General features: G+C 56.5%; 5 protein-coding genes across 5 annotated transcripts; 2 read left to right on the top strand and 3 right to left on the bottom strand.

Annotated features, from left to right (window-relative positions):
* Window positions 1-1,504: 1,504 nt before the first annotated feature.
* On the bottom strand, window positions 1,505-2,147 carry JN550_008823 (uncharacterized protein; the record flags this gene model as incomplete). Its single annotated transcript, XM_049320826.1, has 3 exons — window positions 1,505-1,663; window positions 1,801-1,868; window positions 1,949-2,147. The coding sequence occupies 3 exons, from the start codon at window positions 2,145-2,147 to the stop codon at window positions 1,505-1,507; spliced, it is 426 nt and encodes a 141-aa protein (XP_049169209.1).
* Window positions 2,148-2,581: 434 nt separating this feature from the next.
* Window positions 2,582-3,726, top strand: JN550_008822 (uncharacterized protein; the record flags this gene model as incomplete). The annotated part of the gene is made up of 4 exons (XM_049320825.1): window positions 2,582-3,074; window positions 3,160-3,280; window positions 3,352-3,420; window positions 3,564-3,726. The coding sequence occupies 4 exons, from the start codon at window positions 2,582-2,584 to the stop codon at window positions 3,724-3,726; spliced, it is 846 nt and encodes a 281-aa protein (XP_049169208.1).
* Window positions 3,727-3,986: 260 nt separating this feature from the next.
* Window positions 3,987-5,359, top strand: JN550_008821 (uncharacterized protein; the record flags this gene model as incomplete). Its single annotated transcript, XM_049320824.1, has 2 exons — window positions 3,987-4,282; window positions 4,390-5,359. 2 exons carry the CDS (start codon window positions 3,987-3,989, stop codon window positions 5,357-5,359), a joined length of 1,266 nt encoding a protein of 421 aa, XP_049169207.1.
* Window positions 5,360-7,146: 1,787 nt separating this feature from the next.
* On the bottom strand, window positions 7,147-8,775 carry JN550_008820 (uncharacterized protein; the record flags this gene model as incomplete). Its single annotated transcript, XM_049320823.1, has 1 exon — window positions 7,147-8,775. The coding sequence occupies one exon, from the start codon at window positions 8,773-8,775 to the stop codon at window positions 7,147-7,149; it is 1,629 nt and encodes a 542-aa protein (XP_049169206.1).
* Window positions 8,776-14,325: 5,550 nt separating this feature from the next.
* JN550_008819 (uncharacterized protein) lies at window positions 14,326-15,135 on the bottom strand (the record flags this gene model as incomplete). Its single annotated transcript, XM_049320822.1, has 1 exon — window positions 14,326-15,135. One exon carries the CDS (start codon window positions 15,133-15,135, stop codon window positions 14,326-14,328), a length of 810 nt encoding a protein of 269 aa, XP_049169205.1.
* Window positions 15,136-16,041: the final 906 nt, after the last annotated feature.

Genomic DNA, 16,041 nt, shown 5'->3' with positions numbered 1-16,041 from the left:
TGCACGGAGAAGGGAAATCCTCCCCAAGGGCCTCGACGCTCCAAGCCACTACAGAGCTAGCATGGGAGACGGCCACTCGAAGTTGAACTGCAATTCGCAAGCATCAAATCTACGACACATTTCAGGCTGGAAGATACAAGGCCGTGGTGATGATCAACAGGTGTAGAGAGTGTTGCAGCAAAGCGCCCAAGAATGGCTGCATCTCTTGCTTCCGCGCCGCTCGCTCGCAGGGCAGGGGCTTTGCCGAGTACTTCCAGTCCCCTACAGATCCCCTACAGCGTACATGCTTAGCTTGGACCCCTGGGGATCCACGCAGGCATAGCATTGGCTGGCATCTCCCCCTGGCCCCAGTCGTCCCCGGCAAATCGGGGCGCCCAGCACAGCTAAACGCGCCCCTACGGCTAGCGCCCCCGCCTCACTTTTCCCGCAGGCGGCTAGTGGGTGCGATACCCCACGTTCTGTTACATAGCCGTTTTCCAAGCAGCGTTATCAGCTCTGCGTTGCAGTAAGCTTGGCCAAAAGCAAGCGTGGGGCTTGACGTTGCCTCGCTCCCACTCTGCGGGCAATGGTAACAAGTGCCGTTGCCGTACCTAGGAGGAGGGGATGACTGGATGAGTGTTGTCCTCTGTTGAACGAGGATCTGGCCAGCTGCTGGGGACGAAGCATACGAGCAGATCGCACTCCGTCTCGTATCTCGTACGCGTCCTACCCTATCCCATCTAGCTGGTCAGGGTTCCCCACCCCGAGGCTGTTCTGGCTGGGTGCGACCTGGAAGTCCTCTGCATGCCTGTGGCAGCTTGTTGGGCTTGTTGGGCTCTTGAAAACCCGGTGTCACCCGGGTAAAGATGGTCTTCGTGCCCACTTGGGATGCAAAGCGCCAGCAGCATCGACTGCTGATCATGCAAGCACTTCCACATGAACATTCCATTCCCCTGTCCACTGCTGGCCCGACTGATCAACGCCACGTAGCACGGAGGCAAGCTTCTCTACATTGGGGGGAGGGTTTGAGGTGGGAAAAGCAATCAATTTCGGATAGCTCTCTATGAGTGACATGTAGACCGAGATGGGAATATTGTACCTATGTGACACCCAAGCAAAACCAACCATGGCCGAGCGGCTGCAGCCTTGTAAACGCCAGCCCGAGAGCATCCAAACCTAAGATAAACATGATAAGGGTGAGAGCGAAGAAAAACAGGGAAAGGAAAGGAAAGGACCGCGCATGATATAGGAACTCCATTCCGTGTGCCCTAGAACTCCGAGCATGAACCCATCGATGGGGGAAACAGCGGTCAACGACCGTGTCGAAAACAAAACGTAGTGCCGAAATGATCCCTCTTGACTCAGAATGCGACCCAGAATGCGTCACCCTTCCGATGCATAGAACAGTTATGCTCTCGCGAGAAAGTTCCGGGGCGTCTAGTAGCTGTAAATCAAGTCGTCGATCGGCCGGGCACGCGAGCGAGAGCGGGCCCAGAGGCGGGCCAACGGCGATGCGGGCAGCAGCTCATTGCGGCAGCATCTTCTTGACCTCGTCGTCCGACAGCCGGATCTCGTGCACGGGCTCGCGGCGGTTTTCCAGCGGGACGTAATCGCAGTCGACGTATGACGGCAGGAAGATCTCGGGGTTCCACACGAAGCCCTGGCTGGAAGAGAGGTACGAGATCTGGAGGGAGGGCCTTGTCAGCGCATGTACGGTAACGGTAAGGGTGAGCGGTGGCGGTCGGCGTTGTGTGAGTCAAGAACCAGGCCCCAGTCTGGCCCGGGGGCTGGCTATTGATTGATAGTAGGGTGGGGACTCACCAGTCGCCGGGGGCCCTCCGGGTCGCCAATGTCGATCACCTTGCACTCGTCTTTGCAGAAAGAGGTGCCTGCAGCAGGTGGCTGATCAGTACACGGTGTACGCCAAACTAAAGCCAACTAATGAGAGAGGAAAAGGAGGGGGACATACTGAGAAGGCTGGGCCGACGTTGGTGCAGGTACTTGGGGCGGTACTGAGACGGAGACGGTGAGGCCTTGTCCATGGCCGGGGTGTGGGGCGAGGTCGAGTAGGAGGAGGAGGAAGACGAGCTGGAGGCCGGCTTTGGGCTCTCGTCGTCGTAAGCCGAGGCCGAAACCCGGCCGGAGGGGATTGCAATGGACGACGACATGATTGCAGGCTTCTTTCTGGCCACGACCGATCAGGGGACGGGGGCGGGGACCAGGGCCGGGACCGGGACCAGAGCGAGCGGTTGTCTAGCTGGTTTCATATGACGACTCGGCGATGTGGCAACTCGACGTGACGTGAAGTGACAATATCGGGCGGCGGGCGACGACGACGGCGACGACGGCGACGATGGCAGAGGGTGGCGGGCAGGACTATAGTACCGCCGATGGCTACAGTATCACAGGCAGATAGATAGACGGGTGGGTAGACACGGTGATACAGTAAGGAAGAGGCGGAAAGGCGACCCGTAGGTACAGTGACGAGGCAACCGCCAACTCCGGGATGCGACGTAGAGCAGGATCCCCTCCAAGGTGTGAAGAAGACGACGAAGGCAGAGAGAGGGTTTTGTGTGTGCTTGGGCAGGTGAGGTTGTTGAAGATGGAGACAAATGGTCGGCAGGCCAGGCCCAAGGCGAGGCGAGGCAAAGAGTCAAGTCACTCCAGTCACCTGAGCAGAGCAAGCACCAGCACCCGACACCCGTGGACCAGCACCACCTGGGCACCTGCTACCTGCAACACTCCGGGATGCAAGAAGCAGAAGCAGCCTGGGGATCCCCAGGAGCCTTGGGCCCAGCTCCAACCAACCAACCAGCGCGGCCAGCTGTTGGGATGGCATGGTTTGGACGGTGGGATGAGGTGGGTGGTTGACGGGGTTGATTGGCCAGAGTCGTACGCGGATGGTTGGCCGGATCTCCAGAAGGTCGAAGCTTGCCCAAGTTGCCTCTTACAGCACGTCAAACAGGCACTGTGCCGCCGACAGTTGCCTCTGCTGGAATGCACATGGGCACAGTGCATATCTCGGCCCAGGCCGGGTATCCAATGCTGGATAACTGAGACGGGCGAAACGGGGGTGGGCGATGTCGGACTTGGGTGTCAGTCAGTGGTTACTGTACCTTGGTTGTTAGTTAGTGCCGATGCCTGGGGTACCTCATAACTCGCTTCCTTATCTCTACGGAGTAACGACTCACTTGGTGACCGGCGCATGTGATGACAGGGAAGCACTTGGGGACGTTGGTATATCCTCCCGTAGCTCGGCGTCGCCCGTTGATGAGGCAAGTCTCTGCAACGGGCGATCACGGTACGACCTGGGGATTGGCCAAGAGCCTCGTTATGCCCAAGGACAATTCCATTAACTGACAAGTTGCCTAGACGCACCAACACAGCTCAGCTGCCAGTCACTCAGGCACAACGGGACAAGATTGTGGAGTTGGGATGGTCGTTCGTAGCCGGGATGTGTCGTCAATCCACAGGATAAGATATCTCGAACTTAAGCAGTGGGTATAGTCGACTCAACACGTCTTTCATTCAACATGGCTATCTACCTAGGTAACGTAGTAACTTACTGACATCGAGTGCCACAGGTCGAGTCGCCAGAAGGTGGAAAGACAGCCTGGGCCTGGAGGTACAAGCATTCCTCCGATCCCAGCAGCCCTGGTTGTTCTGATTGGAGGGTTTGGTCTGGGCCCACCCCCAGCGGGCTTCCATGGAAGCTCAAGGCTGAAAGGCTGGCGTAACTGGCACTAATTAGGTACACCCGCACAGCTCTACTGTAGTCCAAGCAGTGCTTTGGCTGACTTCATCCATCGACTTCCCTAATCCACACCACATCACCACCATCATCATCACACCCATCCGCCCACGCGGACAGCCACATCGATCTGCATCCGTCCATTCAATCCCGCCCTCCCAAGGACCGCCAAAGCACAGACGATCACAGACGTTGCCAGCGAGACCCGCCTCTCGCTCCTCCCACATCTCACACTCGCGGCTCCCGCACAGCAAACATGGGCGACGTCGCGGTAGAGAACCCGGCCAACACGGTCGCTCCCCACAGCAAGCCCATCCCCTCCACCATACCCAACGTCGAGGATATCGAGGGCCTGTCCGCCCAGGGCGGCGACGAGTATGCCACACTGAAGAAGCTGCAACGGCATCTCGAGTACATCCAGCTGCAGGAGGAGTACATCAAGGATGAGCAGAGGAGCCTGAAGCGCGAGCTTGTCCGCGCTCAGGAGGAGATCAAGCGCATCCAGAGTGTACCCTTGGTCATCGGCCAGTTCATGGAGGCCATCGACCAAAAGTAAGCATCCATTCCACTTCGCCTCCCGGCCCCTTCTCCCCCCCATCTCTCTTCGGCTCTCTGCCAGACAAGACCAGTCTCCGTTCTAACCCGTCCTCTCCTACCAGCACCGGAATCGTACAGTCTAGCACGGGCTCCAACTATGTTGTTCGCATCCTCTCCACCCTCGACCGCGAGAAGCTGAAGCCTTCGTCCTCCGTCGCCCTCCACCGCCACTCGAATGCCCTCGTCGACATCCTGCCCCCGGAGGCCGACTCGTCCATTGCCATGCTGGGCGCCGACGAGAAGCCCGACGTCACCTACGCCGACGTTGGTGGTCTCGATATGCAGAAGCAGGAGATCCGAGAGGCCGTCGAGCTGCCTCTGACGCACTTCGACCTCTACCGGCAGATCGGTATCGACCCTCCGCGTGGCGTCCTGCTCTACGGCCCCCCCGGAACCGGAAAGACCATGCTGGTCAAGGCCGTCGCCAACTCCACCACGGCCAACTTCATCCGTGTCGTCGGCTCCGAGTTTGTGCAGAAGTACCTGGGTGAGGGTCCCCGCATGGTGCGAGACGTCTTCCGCATGGCCCGCGAGAACTCGCCCGCCATCATCTTCATCGACGAGATCGACGCCATCGCCACCAAGCGTTTCGACGCCCAGACCGGCGCCGACAGAGAGGTCCAGCGTATCCTGCTCGAGCTGCTCAACCAGATGGACGGTTTCGACCAGACCTCCAACGTCAAGGTCATCATGGCCACCAACCGTGCCGACACCCTCGACCCCGCTCTGCTGCGACCTGGCCGTCTGGACCGCAAGATCGAGTTCCCCAGCCTGCGCGACCGCAGAGAAAGACGTCTTATCTTCTCCACCATCGCCAGCAAGATGAGCCTGGCCCCCGAGGTCGACCTGGACAGCTTGATCACGAGGAACGACCCCCTCAGCGGTGCCATCATTGCCGCCATCATGCAGGAGGCTGGTCTGCGCGCCGTGAGGAAAAATCGGTACAACATCATCCAGTCCGATCTGGAGGACGCATATTCCAGCCAGGTCAAGGGGACGAGTGACGACAACAAATTTGACTTCTACAAATAAACGGGGAGGACGGTGGGCTTTCTTGTTGCGGTTGTTGCTGGGGGTCGCTACGCTTTCACGACAATGGCGTCCTGCGGAAGAAAGGCTACGGTGGAATGGATGAACTCATAACGTGAGCATAGCAGTCCCGCTCGAATAGGAGCCGAGCTGTGACGTGTACAATGTACCATAACTAGCAATAAAGGAGGCGTTTTACTGCGCAATGGTGATGCCATAGTTGGATGAAACCCGAATTCGTATTATCGACCTCAAGTGTATCTCGTGGGAACTTAACTGAACTACGCCATACATACTGTCTCGGCTGCTATTGTCTTTCTCCATAAGTGATGATAGATAGGTTCATGTACAGCATCTCTACCTCGGTAGCCTTCGACCGACGACCCCACTGGACGAGTCCTGATATTCGATCCAAGAACTCCAGCCGTTTAATTGTACCTCCCCCTCTTCTCTTTTTTTCGATGAGCCACGATGCGAGGGCCGTATAATAACCCTACCGGTAATTTCTCAGTGGTTTCCTATTCCATGTACAAGATCTGACTGTCAGCCCAGAGAAGCTGGACCCAGCGCACCATTTCCTTATAGGCGACGGCGCTCGCTCACACGTAGTGCACAGCATGCACCTTCAATACCCAGAGACTAGCCTGGGTGTTGTGCCTGGGACTTGACTTTTGGGCGATGTAAGCAGATGGAGGTAAATGGGTTGGACGGGTGCCTAGATGTTGCCAGATCCCATGGCGGACATCCTTCGCCCCAAGGCAGCTATCGAGTATGCGGACCGTCGTTTTGGACCCGTGCATGAGAATAACTACCTCTTCTTCTCTATAGTGCGCTGTATCACTCTTAATCAGGACACACCTTCAACTATTGGGTCCAACACCATCATCACCACGAACGTCAATGTGCCACGACCGCGGCCCGTATCATCAACCTCACCGTCTCGATGTATTGCGTGCTGCTAGTCCAGGATCCACCCCCAGTTGTCCTTGGGCTCGCGCACGCGCACGTGTTACCTGCAACTTCTTCACGGCTGGCGTGAAGAGCACATTGGAGCACGCCATATCTTAGCTCGCTGTTGCTGCCGACTACCTATTACCATAGGCAAACTGTCATGGATTCCAGTCATGATCTTTCTGGGTAAACTCGAATTCTCTATATGGTCTATGAGGTTGGCTGGCTGGCAGCTGCTGGTCCCTGTTCCTTTTGCCCCCGATTTGTTTTTGCCTTCCATCGCGCAACGCTTTGTCTATCCGTCTGGTCCCGCTATGCCTTTGGGACCGCCATGCTAAAATCTATCCATCCTCCGCTCATTCCTATCGTCTCTCGCATCTCTATGGTACATGTGTGCAGCTGCCTCGAGAGGCCGGATAAACAAAGAAACAACAAGCAAACAAAAGCAACCGTGGGGGTTCATTATCATTACCTCGTGATCCTCCGCTTCGGATCCTGGCCACCAACAAGCCTCCAATGAGGCTCATGTGGTGCCATATAGTGTTTAGATGACTGACGTCTTTGCTCAGCGGTGGTAATGCTCGGGTCCCCAAGGGCGAAAACCAACCAGTTAACGCCATACGCACCCGATTTCCCAACGCCCAAATCACCATGTTGGTACAAAGCTAGAGCTCAAGCACCCCGAGGCTGAGCTCTAGCTGGGGGAATCTCGTCGGGTTCAAGCATCCTCTCTGCGCACACCTGGGTATCTTCCATCATCGTCCTTCCGCCGGAGGTGTCGACATCCTCCATCACTCACCTCTGCTACCCCAAGACCATGGTACGCTGGCCAGGTCCAATTAGGAGCCAAGAACAACACCAAGCTCCAGCAGCATTCTCACGAACCGCGCGTGCAGCTCGATGAAGAAATCTGGCAGGCCCACCAACTCAGCCAGTCCGCGCGACTTGGGCGCAAACCCGCCGGGTCCCATCGACCCGCCCATGCCCATACGTTGCGTAAAGCCACCCCTTCCGCCACCGGTCAGGAAGCTGCTTCCGCTATCCCGGTCTCGCTCTCGGTCGCGGTCAGAGACGCTGCCACCGCCAAGCCCGAGGCCTACTCCACTATCCCGTGGGCCTCGTTCGTAGCCTCCTCCGTACTGAGCCCCGAGGCCGGCAACCGGCCCTCCCTCCTGTTCCAGCTTTTCGCGCTCGCGCTCAGCCTCTGCCTCGGCGAGGTCTTGAACCCATGCTGCCAAGTCCCGGAAAGCGGCTGATATGTAGCTGAATACCTTCATTGCGAGTCTCTCCCGGTGCGTGGTGAGGGCGAGGAATGCATACACCCGCTTTCTGCCGCGAGCATGCATGTCAGGTATCCGGAATATGTATGCCGTTGTGAATCCGTTCATCGAGTCTCCAAAGAATATGGGGCCGCCGGAAGCTGCAGACTGGGGCGTGGGAGGCGCACTGATGTAGGCCGGGTTCACGGACAGAGGGGGCGACGTATAGGAGGGTGGCAGCGACGGCGCAACGCTGGACACCGGACTGCTCATGGCTGACGAGTTGGCCGAGCCGTGATCTGTCCGCCGGGGTAAGGTCTCAAAAGACAGCGTCCGCAGGCACGAGTTACGGACGATGGAGTACGTATTGGCAATCTGCGGCTCGTGGGTGCTTGTATAATCCAGATAGTGCGTGTGGGTGGTCATGCTCGCTTTGGACGAGATACTGGAGCGTGACGTCGAGGTGTTAGGCCGTCGGGTCGTGGCGTGCCGGGTGGTGTCTGTAGGTGACACCTCCTCGTCATCATCGGAAGTGCATGAGGATTGCGGGTTCGAGTTGGGCGGGCTGGCGTCTCTACTGCTGCCTCCGTAGACGCGCGCGTAAGGGGCACGAGTCCGCAGCGTTGGGCCCCGTAGGTCCGCCTTATCGTCTGCGCCCGTAGTCTTGTCCATGCCGGTCTTCTTACTGCTGTCCTGTCGCCTGGGCAGCGTGAGGGCGCAGTTCTGGCAGGGGTTTGCACGCTTTGTCACGTAGTCGTCATACGTGCGACGGAAGCTGGAATCACGGCGCAGGCTGCCTTGTTTGTTCGACTCGGCGAAGGTCTCGGGCGCATTGCGCGGGCTTTGCGGTGGTGTTTCGACGGCGGCCGGAGAGCCAGGCTTGTTCGTACCAAGTTTGGTCGCCCGTCGTACAGCGGCCCGGTGCATGTGTGCGTCCTGTTCCGAGGCCGGCGAGCTGGAGTGGCGCGTCGCATCGAGGGTCATCTTGCGTAGTGCATCAGACACCGAGGGGTGAGGACCTGTCGGGCCGTTGCTTTGTGGCCGATCGAGTTCGGTCGTGTCGTCGTAACATTGTGAGCATGGTACGGGCAGACCCTCCGTCACCATGAGAGGCGTCGGCCCATGCAGGTCGCAGTAGTGCGCCAGGCACAGCTGTATTTCCGAAGTTAGCCATGCTGGCGTCAAGGCCGGTCTGCAAGTGACGACCATGTTGAGGTGTGTGCGTATGCAAAGGTCAAGGAAGGGATCGAGCCTGTTGACAGGGCATCATGGCGGACGTCGTCAGGCAATGCGCAAACAGTGCTCGACGGCACCAACAAGACAGGTATAATAATAAGGTTGACGAGGGATCGCAACAGATGGGTGGGGGTCAGGCGGGCTGGGCACAAGGCATTTCTTTGCGAGACTGATGCGCTAGACAATCTGCAGTGGGAGAGCCAGGTGCAGAAGTTCCTAGCCAAGAAGCTGGAGAGGAAGGAGAAGTGAGGTTGATACACGACAGAAACGTCACCGACACCACCCCGGCGCAAGGGAGTGGAATAAGGTGAGCTTACGGTAGCATCGTGGCGATCGGCGCGGCACTGCCTGTGCGCTTCACAGTACTAGTCGCTCACGTTGGACGGAAGGGAAGGAAGGGATACGGTGCTAGGGGGCCGCGCGCCTCGCCCCGTCCCTTGGAATTAAGGCGCGGGCGTGAGAAGCTTGATACATGTGCGAATAAGAGATGGAGGTGAGAGATGACAGGATGTGATGCGCTGGCTCGCTGGCTCCAGGATGCGGCGTGGGGGGGACACCAGACCTGAACAGACGAGGCGGTGAGGGCGTGGGATGCCATAGAGGGATTGTACAAGAAGCAACTCGAGACAAATCAGAGTTGCCCGAATCGAAACAGTGTTACTCACAATCGAGGTCATGACGTCTACAGCGCCCAGCCCCTTGCTTGCCTGCGCGCGGGCGGGTTGCGTGCTTATCTTGACTTTTTTTTCCCCTTCTTAACGGATGCTCAGCTGATTATGATTAGGAATGTGCAATGTCGAAACTGCCGGCTTGTCTGTCTTTCTCTGTGCGACACGGCGACAAGGACGTTGCTTGCTGCGTCGCTTGCAGTTTTGCTTGCCGTCTTTGCGTGTTCCGGCGTGGGTGTCGTTCCTGATAGGCAAGAAAAGAAAAACCAAAAAGAGCGAGCCTCAAACCGTATGGTTGTCGCACCCGCAGAAGCAGCACCGACCCAGCTTTGAAGTGCCACTATCGTAGGGATCCTAGATGCCCTCTGGTCGCTCTTTGCTGCCCACAAAGAGAAAATGAGTGTTCCGGTCGGCGAGGGTAGCGAGGGTAACGAGAAGGAATTGTTGAGGGCGAGACGACCAGACAAGCAAACCCGGTGCCTGGCCGGTAGATGTTGATGGGGTCTTGTTGTTTTTCACCCTAGACCCAACGGGCCTTACCTCCACAATCGCAGGTCTGCCGGTTGCCAAAACCTGTGTTTCTATTGCTCGTCGCAAGCCAGGAACTTCCTTGATCTGTAATGCCCCCAAGTGGAGTGGCAGTGAATAGTAGCTCGGTCTAGGTTCCGGAACTGCCCCGCGGAACTCTAAGTGAGAAGCGGACAGTCCGGCTTTGATTGGAGATGAGTGGAAGCTGAGAGGAGAACCAGGTCCAAGGATTCCTTCTAGAAGGCCCACTTGTCGTGTGTCGTCGGATTCATCACGATGGGCCCCAGGGTCTTTGAAAGTGGGTGGGCCAACTCGGGTGTAATTAGCGGAGGGAAGCCCTGGGGGTCACCTCTCTCGCTTTCTCGCGCGCTCTCTCTCTCGCGCACGCAAAGGGTCGTGAAAAAGCGTGTTGCGTGTCTTGGCTGTCCTCCCGTCTGTTTCTGCCCAGGTGCGAATCTTGTCTTAAACGCGAAGGTTTTACCAGTGCTGCAATTGGCTTTCCCAGTGAGAACCGAGACCTGAACGGGTCAATTGGTGGCCAGTAGCCAATACGGCGGCATGTGACGGAAGCTAGTTAACGAGTTGCGGATCGTGAACGGCGGGTTTGGGTATCGACGGGGATGCTTCACTTAAACTCTTTTTTTTTCTTTTGTCCTCTGGTCCTTTCCAGTCTTGCAAGTGCGATTCACTAATAAAGTAGACGTGTGTGCGAGAGAGACCCGAGAGGCGTCTGTCGGCACAATCCGGCTACCGGCTACGTTCCTGTCTCGGGGCCAATCAAGTCGAAATCAATGGTACGTCAGGGACAAATGATGACACGATGGTGAACCCCGGGGTATAGAACAGGGGGCCACGGATCGACTGAAAGGTCGTCGCAATGCAAAGCGCACAAGGGTTTTCCTGGCCGTGGGATAATTCGCGGTATCCCCTCCCGTCAGATCTGTCAAGGATGGGCACGGGTGCTGATCCATCCAAAGCATGCGTACGTACCCCAGGCGTTACAGACAAGACAGACCCGGTGATGGCCAAGTCTGGCAATGGCGCCAGGGTGTCCAGGCTGTGTAACGGGAGAATTGGGACGACCTGACGGCAGCTCGGGTCCACGATCCTGGCCGACCGCCTTGAAGGCAATTTTGGGGGAGAAGCATCCGTACAGCGTCCAGGCCATGAGAGGCGGCCTGACTGACAGCTTGGATAATGTTGTTGTATTGCAATCAGACAGGGCCGTAATGCTAATCCGCGATGACTGAGCAGGGGTTGGAGGTTTATCATGTTCATCCGCCCTGCCATCGGCTTCCGACTTCGCGGATGGATGCGTCCTCCCCCGGAAGCGGACTGTTCATGCAACCGCATCTGCTGGGATAGGATCTCGATCACCGTGAACCCGCCCAGTGGCTGGCAAACTGGTAAAGAGGCGCTGAAAGCCATGGCTGCTTTTGATGTCATAGTTGCCATATTGGACACATGAGAACCGCAAGCGAGACAGCGACGTACTCAATCCCCAAGCCAAGGTTCAGACTAGACAAATGCTAGGTATTCGTTCTGTGTAATCCTCTTTCCCACTTGCCGACCACCACCCCACCACCGCGCTACCCAGCGATGGAATTTTCCACCTCCAGCAGCCCTGGGACATGGTACCGGCCTCCAAGACAAGACCACCCCCGATATAATATGGTTGCGTCGTGCATCGTCAGCATGTACAGGGGCTGTCAGCATCGGCCGACGTGTTGCAGCTCACGAGTGCGCATCTTCAGTCTCTCACCGCCAGCGGCCGAAAGTCCCTCCCGATAAGGCTTCCACATACATACTTACAGCGACGGCGACTTCGTAGGTGCCGTTAGCCATGAGCCGCCGTCCGGCGCCTGGGGCACACCGGTTTATGAGCCAAACAACCATGTCTCTGCAGGCTCACTGCTGACATGCATCGAGTCACTACTTAGCTCGTCCGCGGATGCACAGGAACGGAGCATTTGACCAGATCTGATAGCGGCCGGGCTCGCGGCAAACTGTCACCTCATCCGGCGGAGCGCCATGATATGAGCACCGGCTTGTAAGCTTGCAGGCCGGCCTGGCTGACCACCCAGGAGGGACCATTGGTACAGCGAGCTCGCCGTGTCTTGCCGTCTAGTCCCCTCATCAGCTACTTGTGGTGGCGCCTACCGCTGAAAACCTTTCGTCCGGCGCTCTGCTGCAGCCCGAGGCTACATACGTTGCGGCCGTTCAAATCAGTCAGCGAACGCATCGTGAGCTCTGAGGATTTCGCTGGCGGCAAGGGTTCTCATGAAACCGGGCTGGCAAGGGTCCACCGAACCAAGTCGCCGGCTGGCCGGGGTTACGAAGGTTTGCTTGAAGCAGAGTCCTGATCCTCGTCAATCAACTATCCACGTGAGGCATTGACGGAATTGACAAGTATCATCATTTCCGCGCTGCATCTCTAGAAAAGCTGATCAATCACTTTCATCATCTTGTCATTTCGGAGTCTGGGGGTTCCAGTGGATCCCTGGTCCAATATGGAAGCTTGGGAAGCAGAGCGGGTTTGTCAGTGGGCCTTGCGCTCGAGTGTCTCGCGTGGCTGTCAGGGATGCAGACGAAGCTTGTCTACCCCGGCACTGCAACGGGTCGAATTCGGCCGCGCTTTCGAGGTGGAATCCGCGACCAGAACGTCTAGAAAGGTTCCAGCGGGCGGAGTGTCCCGGCATCCTTCCTCATTTATCGTCAGTGCGTTTCCTCGTTTGGGCTGTCTCAAGGTGTGCTATCCATTTTGGAGCAGTGCCCGACGCTCAGGCAGCATCCGGGGTACATTGGCCTGTTTGGGGGCAATTCTGGAGATCACGCTGCACGCATTATACGACAGGCACGTGCTGCAACGGGAAACGATGCGACCATGCGTCCGAATCGGTACACAATGACGGATTCTGTGTAGCAATGACTTTCCGGCTCTGGGCACATCAGGCCGTTCGGTTTTCCTCTGGGACCATTCAATTTTGCATTCCGAGCCATGGCGACGCCATCATCGTATTTGGATTCTCGTCGAGTGCTATAACGGAGGGCCACTGAGGATTTGTCCAGGGTCTGGCAGATGGTGCCCAGTCAAACTGCCTAAGTTGGTCGGAGATGGTACCCTCAATCTGCGACTGGCCTAGGCCCCCAGAAAGCCGTTGGTGATGGTGATATGCAGCTTAGGACCAACAGCTCTGGTCCCAAACTTTTCGATGCCACGCACAGACAATGACAAAGGCATTATCAAGCTTACAGAAGTCTCAATGGTCTCACAGTTGCATCTGCTCTGACTGGCGCAAGCCACCACCCGGCTTTAGAAGTTGGTGTGTAGAAACCATCGCACAAGGAGCCGATGAACTCAGCCGGTTCGGCATACCAGCCCGCTTCTCCACACGTTCCCCAGGGTTCGAAGTCATAAGCCGCCTTTCAACTTGACATCAGATAGACAGATTGCCGGTTCATCCCATCTTCTCGGCCGTTAGTTTGGGAGCACGTATGTTAGTATTCTCAACCTGTAGCTACCTTCTTTCTCTTGGCCCAGGGGTACCACGTCACACAAAGCTCCGTTCGCGTCTGCTCCATGGCTGCGAGCCGACTACCCAATTCTGCTCCATCTGGATTCTATTATTGGCCTCTATAAGGTGAAGTAAATGCTGTAGTCCACTCGAGGCACAGCATTATCAGAAGCATGGAAGTCATATGTTGGCAAATTGAGTTCGTTGAAAGCACCACCCCTAATTAGAGTCGATGCGGAAGCAAAATAACTGCTGACAGCGAGCTCTATAATCAAGCTGGACACAGTACCCAGGTAAGTATACGAACAATGTTTGTGGCAGATTTTAGATCGAAAACAAGCACATTGTTTTTGCCAAGGGCCGAGTACTATCGTAACCAAGTTTGCCGTGTACGTTTGGCGGGTTAGTTGATACTCAGGCAGAAAATGCTCAGTTACGATACTTACCTGGTGCAAGGCACCGGTGACGGGATATGGACCTGGGATCATGTCTATTGTGCTACTCCAGTGGGTTGTAATGTGCAACAGGCGGAACTCAGGCAATGCGTCCCCCAGTAGCGAAGAACTGTGTGCTACAGGTTCCTTGATACTGTCTATACACCTCAGAGAAAATGGCCTTAATCGTATGGGGTGCAGCATTTGTGCCAGTGCGGCAGCAACCGTATTATAGATCAAGCCTCTCGTTGGCACAGCGGTGTCGCTCCCAGGAGGTTAATTCAAAGAAGCAGTTATTCAGGCTGTAATGGTTTTGCTTGTCCAGCCACCTCGCCAACTCCAGAGTCCTCCCTACAGAATTATGATCCCAGGAGGTCTTCACGCAAAATGGGTCTTTGGCCTCTCTAGCATGTGGCCGTCCAGCTCGATGTCGACCTTCTCATTGTAGAAGCACAGTGCGCCGGCGACCTGAGCACTCTCATGCGTCGGGTTTCGATAATACCATACCAAGTCTTTGTGTGCCTTCTCCTCCCCTCTAGCCCCGTCCTTCCCCAATACGATATCGTAATACTCCGCAACTCCCTTGTAAGGACATTGTGTCGTCGTCTGGCTGTCCCTCAGCACGGACCGGTCGACAGACGTCGGCGGCAGGTAGTACCGCACCGGCAGCCCGGTCTCGTAGAGGTGCAGCGAGGACGACGAGCGCGCGACCTGGACGCCGTCGACGAGGACCCGGACGGGCCGCGCCGAGTGCACGATGTCGACGCGCCGGAACGGGTCCTTGGGGTGCACGTAGATGCGCTCGTCCTCCTCGAACCAGGCGTCGGCGGCCGCGAACTCGACGCGGACCATGCCCCTCAGCTCCTCCGGGACGTGGCCGCCGCCCTGGTCGCTGAACGCCAGCACGCGGTCCGTCGACCTGCCCCCGACGTGCAACCCCATGATGCTCAGGGGTCCCTCGTCCCGATTGTCATGCAACACGCCCCGGACGAAGGACGACAGTGGCACATAGTAGTAGGGGTAGAAGGGATGTTCCCAAACATAGAGTGCTGAGGTAGTATCGGCAACGTAGGTCCCGTTGAAGAGGATTCGGATGCGCTTTGGTGTTCTGAGCGTCTTGACTGGCCCGTCCGCGATGAGTTTCCGCCCTAGTTCCAGAAGATCGGATTTAGTGAAGGGAGACGCCATGGCCTTATGAGGTCTTTGAATGTATACTCTTCGGAAGCTTTCGATAAGCAATAGTGAGTGAGAGTATGAGTATAAACGTGACTGTAGCAGACCCGAGGGAAGCAACTTGTTCAGGGGCTTATAAATACATCAGCTTGTAAGCAACAAGCAAACCACGGGATCTGGACATTCCAAAACTTTGATACTAACAAGAGTCGTCTCGTTTATTGGATATCACCCAGAATACTGTTCGGCCGGCACCCTTTCACCTGAGTTCGTAATCCTCTATTAATAAGCAAACTTTGAGTAGTGGTGGTGATAATGATGATGTCGCCACTTAGCATTGTGTGGGGTAGTAAGGACAGCTCTGAAGACAATCATGATGCGGAATGTATCCGTAACCGTGCCAGCAATTAGCGAGATGTACCGAGGGTTCCGGCTGCATGGCACCGCGGGGTAGCGAGCTCCAGATGCAGCCCTACTGTAACTAATGTACGGAGTATGCACTACAGCTACGCATCAGGTATGTAGTGCTGCCTTCTCGTTTAGGATGCATACGCTCAGTGGTAAGCGAGTGAATGCTTCACACCCCTAGCCTGGAAGAGTGATTGCACATCGGCTCAAGATGAAGATGCCAAATTGCAGACACACGATGAGAATGAAATAGGAAACATAGTCTAGGTTGAAGAAAAGCCTGCAGTAGCCGGCCTTGGACTGGCTCGGCCAGCTCGATGTTGATCTGTGGTGTATAGAATGTTTGATAGCTACACCCGTCTCTAAAGTCATCTCAGATGGATGACGATGCCTGCAAATAGGGCCAATGCCAAAGGCAACGCTCTATCCACTCCCAGCCCCAGGTTTATCTCCGTGCAGTGCAGAAGAGGTGTTTGTCTGAAAACCCAGTGCAATACCAGTCATGATTATACG

Source organism: Neoarthrinium moseri (genome assembly GCF_022829205.1).
Source record: "Neoarthrinium moseri strain CBS 164.80 chromosome Unknown scaffold38_Wmoseri_CBS_16480, whole genome shotgun sequence".
NCBI lineage: Eukaryota > Fungi > Ascomycota > Sordariomycetes > Amphisphaeriales > Apiosporaceae > Neoarthrinium > Neoarthrinium moseri.
This window is presented reverse-complemented; position numbering and strand designations above follow the sequence as displayed.